Genomic DNA, 9,937 nt, shown 5'->3' on the forward strand with positions numbered 1-9,937 from the left:
ATCTTCTTGTTCCTTGACATGCGATTGGAAAATGCTTAAATAGTTTCTTCATTTTTAGTGGCCGATGCAGGCGGTCATTACCACAGGCAAAATATGCAAGCAATTCCCATCAGTAACAAAAAACGAACTGTTGAGTTTCCTCAACTTTTAAGAGTAAATAATTGATCCTCTGGTGCTCAGTTAACTGTTCTATTTTTGCAGAGTGCGGTGAACGCTGAAATCTGGATCACATATTCGCGTAATCCGCTCAAACTGGAGTGTATATATACGTGAATCAACCCTTTGCCAGTTACGTTTTTGAACTATCTACTGCGAATTCAAAAGGTTTTTGCGTACGACAATAAATAAATACTAAATAGACATTGAAGGCCAATGATTTTCCTTTCATAATGCAATGGAACCCGATTCACTCTTGTGAATGAATGATAAAATGTATCAATAGAATTTGGAAATCCTCTATTTATTGAATAACTTATGTAGATGATACTGTGGGTGTGGGCTTCGCATCTGATAGGCTCAGAAAAATTAATTTGAGAACTAGCTTTTCTTTTCAATTAGACGGACTGAATAAGTCCTGTGATGTTCAAGTCTGCTTTGGATAAACTAAACTAGCTTCAATTAAGCTTTTGATAAACTAAACTGCTCTAATTGCAGATGTTTGGATACACAATCAAATAAACGAACATACTGAACGAAACTGCTGATATATATCTTCGACCCAGCAACACAACATTTCACTCTCCCTACGGTCCTATCTTGCACAAAGTATATGAACAATTGCAGATTAACAGAAGTTACAGATTTGCTGTACAAAAGCAGCAAAGATCGGAAAACTTGAGCATTGAAGATGCTACCTAGCACTGAAACTTCAGCTTTCTGAAGTATCAAGGGAAAATGGCAGCATGTTGGAGAGGACAAGATAACCATAACAATGCTCGCTAACCTAATAACCTACTAATGGTATTTATTTTAGTCAGATAATGGATTATCAGGGTCAATCTCATCTATTAATGATCCGTGCCCTTCTCTCAAGCTCCCTTTTCTAAATTTCTGAGAGCTCTTCTGTTCCAGATTACTGCTATTGGATAGGTACCTATATCTTGACTCCAAGACAGTTGGATTCCTTCTTGAAATCTGATACTTCTCTTTGCTTGTGACGTTAGAAAAATTGAATGGTTTCTTACAGATACATGACGATGGAAATTCATGGAACTCACGGCCTGGTTTCATTTCCTCAGGTTCTCCCAAGAAGCCTCTTTGGCATGATTTGACTTTTCTAGAGAATGTGGACCAATCCATCTTATCCCGAGCCATGAACAATGCACTGAGCCTTTTCGCATTTGGTCTGATTGTCCTCTTGTGCCCCATGTACCTCCTTCGGGTATGAAAAACAAAACAATGAATTTCCAAGAGTGAAACAGGATAGAATAGGAACCAAAAATGTTGAAAATGTGTTCAAATGTATGAAGTTCTAAATTGCAATTATCTCTCTAGCCTATGAAGTCCTGCAGGAATTATTGGTCTCATGGGTATCCCATTCCACTTCAGTTTGATATATGTATAAAACACATCTAAAGTTAATACTAATACATGACCAATTTTGTGCGTGTAAAGAAAAGACATGGTTTCCCAGGAAAGATGACAGAGCGAATTCTGATTTCAGTCTGGCAGCATATCATGGCCATAGGTTGAAGAAATTTATTCATAGAGCATAGGGAAATATACCATGCAACATTGCTAATGAACAGAGCAATAGAAGTAAAAAGTTTAAAAAATTGCTATAAAAGACGGTCAATAATACCTACCTTCTACCAGCGAGGATCTTCGCCATGTTCCCGTTATTGTTAGTGACAAAGACATCACTTTCATCACATACGATGTAGTCAATTGCAGCAAGACGAGAAGAGTAAGGGAGAAAGGGTTGAAGTTCTTCACCAGCAAGCATCTCTTTGGTATAAAAGTTTGGGAACAGCTCTCTTAGAGGCTGCAGAGTTTTCTCTCCACCATATATTTCCCCAGATGCAACGTAAAGGTACGTGTCATTTTTGAAGCCAAGAGCCCGCAACATAAGCCCTACTTCATGAGGTGTTAGTGGGCATTTCCCTCGTGTTCGCTCTTCATCAGGGCTCAACTCCTGAACCAGCAAAACATACAGAAATTTATATAGGAGTTTCTGCTTTAGCATCATCCAAAATTGGGATGGGATGGGGGGTTACCAGGCTGAAAAGCACTTGTTGTTTCTGAAGAGGATATGATTTAATTTTTTAACTGGAGACCCAATTTGACAATATTACTTCAAAGTAACTTATTTTCTTGTAGTGGATATTACTTTTAAAATGCAATGGTGAAGAATTCACTGTAACTCTGGAGATGATTAATAGCTTCCAAGGACAGCAGTTATTATCAGATAGGATACTATGGAAAGAACGTCACGTATAAATTTTTGTCCCAAAGTAGGCAACAAGAACAAGTATGGCCATGGAAATTGATATGGAGATACAAAGCACCCTATACATTAGAGTGCTTTTCATGGGTAGAGTGGCTAGAGAGGCTTGTTTAACCCAACACAGTTTACAAAGAAAAGGTATGACTATTTGCAACAGATGTATAACGTGTGAAGAAGATTATGAAGACGTGAAGCACTTATTTATCCACTGCAGAATCACAAATTAGATTTGAGACATGTTTTTTGAACTTGCTTAAAGTTAAATGGTACATATCGGAATTTCCTAAAGACCTACTCTACTTTGTTGGAATAGAATTAGACTACAAGAAGACGAAAAAAAGTTGTGGCGGCTAGTATGGTGGACTGTGTGGAGGGAGAGAAATCAAAGATACTTCGAAAGCAGAAAGGAAAATACTTGTACATTAAAGCATAGGTATTTATAGCTCTTAGCCTTCTGTGCAAAGAGCAGCCCGGTGCACAAAGCATCCTGCATTAGCAGGGTCCGGGGAAGGGCCGCACCCCAAGAGGAGTGATGTAGACAACCTACCCTAATGTATAAGTAGACAGGAAGGATGGTTAATTTCCTTGGTTCTTATCACATGTAGCTACTGTAGTAAGATGGAGTAAGATGCATACTGTTGGGGTTGTCCTACTTCTCCATTGCACACTGAGTGCTATTCTTTTGAAAAAAACATTGCATTTTCCAAAAAATAGAAAAAGGAATTCATGGTAACTCAATCAATCATTGCTTCCCATAGAAATTACACTTTATCTATCTATTCAGGCTAAGTCCAAGAAAATAGCATTCCAAAATCCTAACCCAAGCAGTGAAGAGTGCTTGAAAAGAATAATGAAGAGGCTGCCAGCAAGGAAGCAGGAGTTCACGAGCTTGGCAAGAAAATTGCAGCTCTACAAATCCTAGATAGACAACATGCATATCACCTACATTGGCGTGTAAGGGCAGAAGCGTAATTCTTCAGTGATAGAGATCTTACAGGTAAAGTAGCCCATCGTTTTCTTATCTCACCCAGTTCATATCTTTCCTTGTCACCGCCACCGTAGTAGCAGCCAGAGAATGCCAACATATCTGGTTCAAACCTAGAGCACATAATCAACAGAAAAGACATGAATAGTAGAAATCACAAAGTCGACGGGGGCAGGCCTGTATTGGCTATGGAAGATAAGTATCAAATGGCATCAGTAAAATTCTAAAATTTTATCAAGTCTAAGTTGAAAACTCATGCCATAATTTTCTAATTTCTATAGCGAACGCAGACGCTCAAGTAACACCTCGAATGATGGCAAAATACAGGTCCCTTCTTACCAAGGGAACATGAATTACAGCTTATTTTAATTCATTTTCTTTTCTTTTTACCTAGATAACTGAGTTCTTCGCTATCTTCATAACCATGCCATAGAGAGAGAACTCCCAACCCTGAATTTAAGACGAGATCCCTCCCTACAGTACAACAAACTTGAACTGAAGTTCATGTGCATAGCTCCAGTAAAAATTAGACATATACATGTCAAAAGATGATCATGTCAAACTCAAGGGCCTTGCAACTTCAGTTCTCAGTTGTATTTTCACTAACGTTGCTTTCTTAAATTGCTAGGGAAAAATTAAGCTTACAGTATCAGAAGACTTAACTTTCTAAATGCACTAAGTCAAACTAACCTCAAGTGAACTGCAATGAAACGTTTTTCCTTCTTTCGCATACGCAATACAAGTTTCAGACCAAGATTCCTTATAGGTTTCGTGAATCTTAAGGCGTGATAATTCACACGGCAACGTAATTTCTGTAGCTCTTCGTCGAGGTCACTAGCAAGTCGATAGTCAAACTTTGTCAACTGAAGGACCTGCATGCAAGGAAGCCCAGACATTAACAAAATGTTAACATAGTCATGCACTTCCTGGTATCCTGTTTTACTTTAATAAGACTTGATCAGCTTAGGTGAACTGTGATGTTGATGAACAAGAAAAACAAGGAAAGCTCAATTCAAAAGAACACATTAAGAGATTGTGCATACCTAGTGTGTTCCCTAATTGGCTAGGTAAACTACCTTCCAAGAATGATATTTCCTAAGTTACTCGGACTCAGGTGCGGGTGTCCGATATGGGTGCGAATCTAGATGTTGGATCCTTCATGATCTAAATTTTAAGATTGGGGGATACGGATCCAGTTATCGATACGGGTGCGGGGATTCGGCTAAAAAAATTCAAATATCTAAAAATAGAGTTATAAAACCTAAATTATGGAATATTATGTGGAAAACTTGAGGAAAAAAATATTGATCAAGAGGAGAATCCCCAAAAGAGAAAAGGAAACAGAGTGACATAGAAATTTTTATATACAAGGTATTCCATTTTCTTCAATTTCACCTTAGCTTTAGTTTTGATTAAAGAAATCATTGAATGTGTCCAGAATTTCTACGTCGATTTTGGTCAAAGTACCCAAAATCGGTTGACTAGTTCGGGTACGGATCCCACACCCACACCCATGTCGTGTCGACACGGATGCGGCACCAAAAGTGAAGAGTCCGAGTAACACATGATATTTCTTAGGAAAGCATTAATACTTCCATCTCAAAAGAAAAAAAAAAAAAGGTAATAGTATATGAAGACTAACTGTTGCATCTGAAAGGGCGCATACCCAAAACATATATACAGAACTGAGCAAGCCGACAAGGCCGCCTAGAGCGTCTACAACCAGATATGACTAGCTCACTCAGAGAAAAATTGATTGACTGCTAAAAATATCTCTTGCGTGAGCTGAAGCAGAAATTATAACGTTACTTGTGAAAAGAAATGGAAAGCATAATAGCTGCGTTTGTTACTTTTCCACTTTCCTAGTTGCTGAGCAATATGAATTATTGTCCTTTCAAGAACACATTTATAGACAGAGACCTACAACAAATGTCATGATCATGTTAACTAATGACCATAACAAAAGCTTTAACAATGCTGAAAAGACCTTTATGGAACAAAAGATGATGAATAGTCCGACTATGTCATTATCTTTTATAAATTCCAACCATGTTATTATGCGGCTAGGCCCAAAAAGAAGAGCAAAAATGGTATTTTTTGGCAAAAGAACTGACTGGCTTGGAAACAAGTTTTAGCCATGTCTGGTATTGAGACTGGTTAGGTTGGCAATGGGCTAAGCTACTATCACAGAACAGAGATATTTAGATCCTGATCAAAGTACATCTTTTGCTCTTGCAGGTCAACATAGAGCTCAATGAACAGGAGGTCAGGCACCAAATGACACACCATTTTTCTGAAGTGCAATACTATTTCTTGAAATCATCAGTTCTGAATAGAAAAATAGCAGCTAGAATAGGTGTTTCTCACAGATATGAAGTGTTGTTCAGCACCAAATATTACTTACCCGTCTTCTTAAGAGTATAGGCAATACTTGCTCCAAGTAATATTCAGGCTCCGATTTTCTAGGAACTCGCATGGTATATGGGGGTTTTTCCATTGACATCATGACCTTCTCTGGAACCCTTTTAATAATTGTGACATCCTTTGCGAGGTACGAGATGAACCAACCAACATCAAAAATGTTGGAAAAGTCACTGCAAGTAAACAAGTTGTCTCAGTAAGAAAAAACCACAACCTTGCTTAAGAAATTGTGATCTACCATGAAGTTAAGAGATACACATACTCCTCCAATAAAGTAAAAGAAGCAGACAAACCTTTTGTCCTTCCAAAATGAATGATGATCCAATTCAGGTACAACTAAAGTGGCATTGAGAATCCGTGCAACAACAACAGCATCAGTTATCTGATAAGCAAGAGATACATTTCAAAATTTAGATGATTGTGACATGGAAGTATACGAGCAAAACAGAAATATCACAAGAGGCCCCAAATTTAAATAAAAGAATAAATGTAAAGTCAATTTTTAATAGAGAAAGTCAAGTAAAATATATTAGGTGATTTCTTTCAATCTGACTAAGCCTTGATGGGCAAAGTCTCCCGGTACCTGTGTTGGTGGGAGGTAGCAGGTACCCGATATAATAATCGAGATGGGCGCTAGCTGGCCCGAACTCCACCGTCATCAAACAAACAAACAAACAAAAAATCAAGTAAAATATACTTACGCCGGTTCTTTGTTGGTTGAGACCTCCACTAGTTGCAATAAGCAGATATCCATTTGAAGATCGCTCACGCTCAGCGGCTACATTTCATTTTGGAAACATCATAGAATATGGTTATTTTTCACTAGAAGTAAAGAGTAAAACTGGAAAATATGGGATACAGAAGTGAGTTCCATTGCATGACAGAGAACACAGAACAAAGCCTTCAAACAGAAATTATCACAGGTAACCACAAAGATGCCTGTAGAAGGTTTTGAAAAGCCTAATTCTCCTGACAACTAAGTTGTTTTTCTTTCTTTTTAAAATAAGTAATGGATACTTTTATTCATGATATCCAGGAAGAAGAGAATTCTGGGAGAGAATTACAAGCGAAGTGTAGCAACATTACGTATTGTTTAATGTACAAAGTAAGTCTAACAGGGGTTCATAACCATTTATATCAGCCATGTCTCACCATAGTGAAAACAAAAACATACATCTTTATTTGAGTCTAATTTAATATCAAAAGGTCTCGAATTCCATTCTTTCCATGAGCTTGATAGAAGTATCAATAAACTTACAAGAAAAATGAGGGCCTCTCTCACTGCATCCGTAGTAAAAACTTGAATACCTTGATTTCCAAATGTCAATCGATGCACGATGATTTCCATCCTGAAAAATATCATAGAACAAAAACGTGATGCTTAAATATACCAGGACACACAACGCAAAAACTTAGTTTTCACTGCCATGCATGTTAGTGTCGTTGGCACAAACATTTGCTTTTCCGGTTAACTCTTGGGTCAGATTACCAGCAATGGCATAACTTCTCCAATAATTTATCTAATAGAAGAGAATCTTTCGTTCACTCATCCACAAAGATCTAGCACAAGAAACACAAAAATCTCTCTTTAATATCTAAGAGAGGTCATCTCCAAATGAAGACATGTCCTTTTTTAATTCTTCTACTACAACTATAATGCCTCAATCCCATACTAATGAGAGTCCTCAATATGCATTCTTTAGGATTTGGACCACCCTGTTCCAATACTCAATTATTTTAACTTTCAAGACAAATTAAGGGTTCTTTGAGGAAAAAAGACAATTAGAACTGTTCTAATGCTTGTAGTTTCCTAACTACCAACATACAGATATCTAACAACCCATTAAAGAGTCTGCATGAAATTTCTCTAAGATATTAGGTCAACTTGTGCAAGAGAAGAGCTCCTACCTCCCCTTAAAAAGAACACTAACACATGCATACCTGCTCCCAAAAAAAAAAAAATAGAGAACACTAACACATACATAGAAAGAGGCCAAACATCACCGCTGATTTTCCACACTCTAGCTGTATGTGGGAGTAAGGTTTCAAAAAGATCAAAATTTTGAAGACCACATTATCAAATATCAATATGTAGCTAATACTCATTGAGCTTCAGGAACATTACCCACTTCCTAAAAAAATCCTTTTTCATTTCCCCCCAAGACCCTTTTCCTCAATCACACTGTAGCTTAAAAGGGTCACAGCATAAGGTAAATTTAACATTTTTTTGTAAGTAAATTTTTCCCACAGACCATTTTTCCTCAATTACACTGGAGCTGAAAAGGGTCACAACATAAAGGAAAAAAAAAAAACTTTTTTACAGGTAAAATTTAACATTTTGTTACATTACCAGTTATTCCTCACGGACCATCTTTCCTTAATTACCCTGGAGCTGAAAGGGGTCACAACATAAGGGTAAATTTAACATCTTTATGAGTAAAATTTAACATTTTTTTACATTACCAGTTTTTCCCACAGACCATTTTTCCTCAATTACACTGAAGCTGAAAAGGGACACAACACAAGGAAAAATACAACATCATTTTATGAGTAAAATTTAGCATTTTGTTACATTACCAGGTTTTTCCCACAGACCCTTTTCATCAATTACTCTGGAGCTTAAAAGGGTCACAACATAAGGAAAATTCAACATTTTTCTACGAGTAAAATGTAAGATTTTGTTACATTACCAATTTTTTTCCTACAGACCATTTTTCTTCAGTTACACTGGAGCAGAAAAGGGTCATAACATAAAGGAAAACTTTAACATTTTTTTTATAAGTAAAATTTAACATTCTGTTACATTACCAGTTTTTCCCACAGACTCTTTTTTCCTTAATTACAACAACAACAACATAACCAGTGCAATCCCACAAGTGGAGTCTAGGGAGGGCAGAGTGTACGCAGACCTTACCCCTACCTCAGGAGGTAGAGAGGCTGTTTCCGAAATACCCCGGCTCAAGAGAATTTAACATTTTTTTCCTCAACTACACTGGAGGTGAAAAGGGTTACAACATAAGAGAAAAATTAACATTTTGTTACATTACTAGTTTTTCCCACAAACCATTTTTCCTCCCTTACACTGGAGCTGAAAAGGGTCACAACATGAAGGAAAACTTCAACATTTTTCCTTATAAGCAAAAACTCAACATTTTGGTTACATTACATACCAGTTTATAGAACCAAGCTCGTTTAACAAGTCTCTGAGAATACCATTCAAGATTAGATGCCACGTGTCCAGTAAAGAGTGAAATCAACCCCAAAGCAAACAGCATAAATCCACAAATAGCTGTCCATCTAATCGGCCGCCTAGACGCCACCGCCGCCCCATACGACGGCGTACAAGAAAACACCAAATGCCACGTGGCCAGATTATTAATATTAATATTATTATAATTATAATTATATCTCCACAATTTGGCTACACCCATTTGTAAAGATACTAACTTTCGATCTTCTAATTATACCCTTTTTGCTCATATTACCATTACCATCAAGAAAACCCACACAACCTTTTTTTTTTTTTTTTTCAAGAAAATCACACAAAAACTAATAAAATGTACTGTTTCTCTCAATAAATGAACTTTTTTTTTCAAGAAACCCTAATTGGGTTTTCACTGTAGAGTGTGGGGTTTCCAGTTTCTACACAAATCTGTCACCAAAAAAAAAAAAAAACTGTAGAGCTTTTTTCAAATGGGTGGAGTGTGAAAGCGCTCTTGTGGTTTTTTGTTTTTTTTTTTTTTTCCAAGAAAAAAAGAGAGATTTAAAGATGGAAAATGGTTGAAGAATATTAGTAGTGTTAAAATGGGAATGAGAGAAAAAGGTGATTATGAAGAAAGGAACATAAGTTAAGATGACATAAATGGAGGTGAAAGCTTAAGGAAGTACAGCTTATATTTTCCCCACGTTAGTGAGGAATGATGACATAACGGTGACATGTAACTAACTAACGGCGTTTCGTATTTGTGGAAATGGGGAACTATATTATTGTTTTCGCTTCAAAATAATTGAGGTTTTAGATTTGGCAGGCGTTTGGACATGTGATTTAAAATTATGGGATGAAATCAGCATTTGAACATGCATTT

General features: G+C 36.9%; 1 protein-coding gene across 1 annotated transcript; it reads right to left on the minus strand.

Annotated features, from left to right (window-relative positions):
* Window positions 1–675: 675 nt before the first annotated feature.
* On the minus strand, window positions 676–9,712 carry LOC132030356 (O-fucosyltransferase 29-like). Its single transcript, XM_059419946.1, has 9 exons — window positions 9,023–9,712; window positions 7,111–7,201; window positions 6,554–6,630; window positions 6,146–6,234; window positions 5,836–6,025; window positions 4,122–4,303; window positions 3,442–3,544; window positions 1,806–2,134; window positions 676–1,375 (listed from the first exon to the last, which is right to left on the minus strand). Exons 1-9 carry the CDS (start codon window positions 9,281–9,283, stop codon window positions 970–972), a joined length of 1,728 nt encoding a protein of 575 aa, XP_059275929.1. The 5' UTR covers window positions 9,284–9,712; the 3' UTR covers window positions 676–969.
* Window positions 9,713–9,937: the final 225 nt, after the last annotated feature.

The sequence above is a fragment of the Lycium ferocissimum genome, chromosome 9, assembly GCF_029784015.1.
Source record: "Lycium ferocissimum isolate CSIRO_LF1 chromosome 9, AGI_CSIRO_Lferr_CH_V1, whole genome shotgun sequence".
Classification (NCBI taxonomy): Eukaryota; Viridiplantae; Streptophyta; class Magnoliopsida; order Solanales; family Solanaceae; genus Lycium; species Lycium ferocissimum.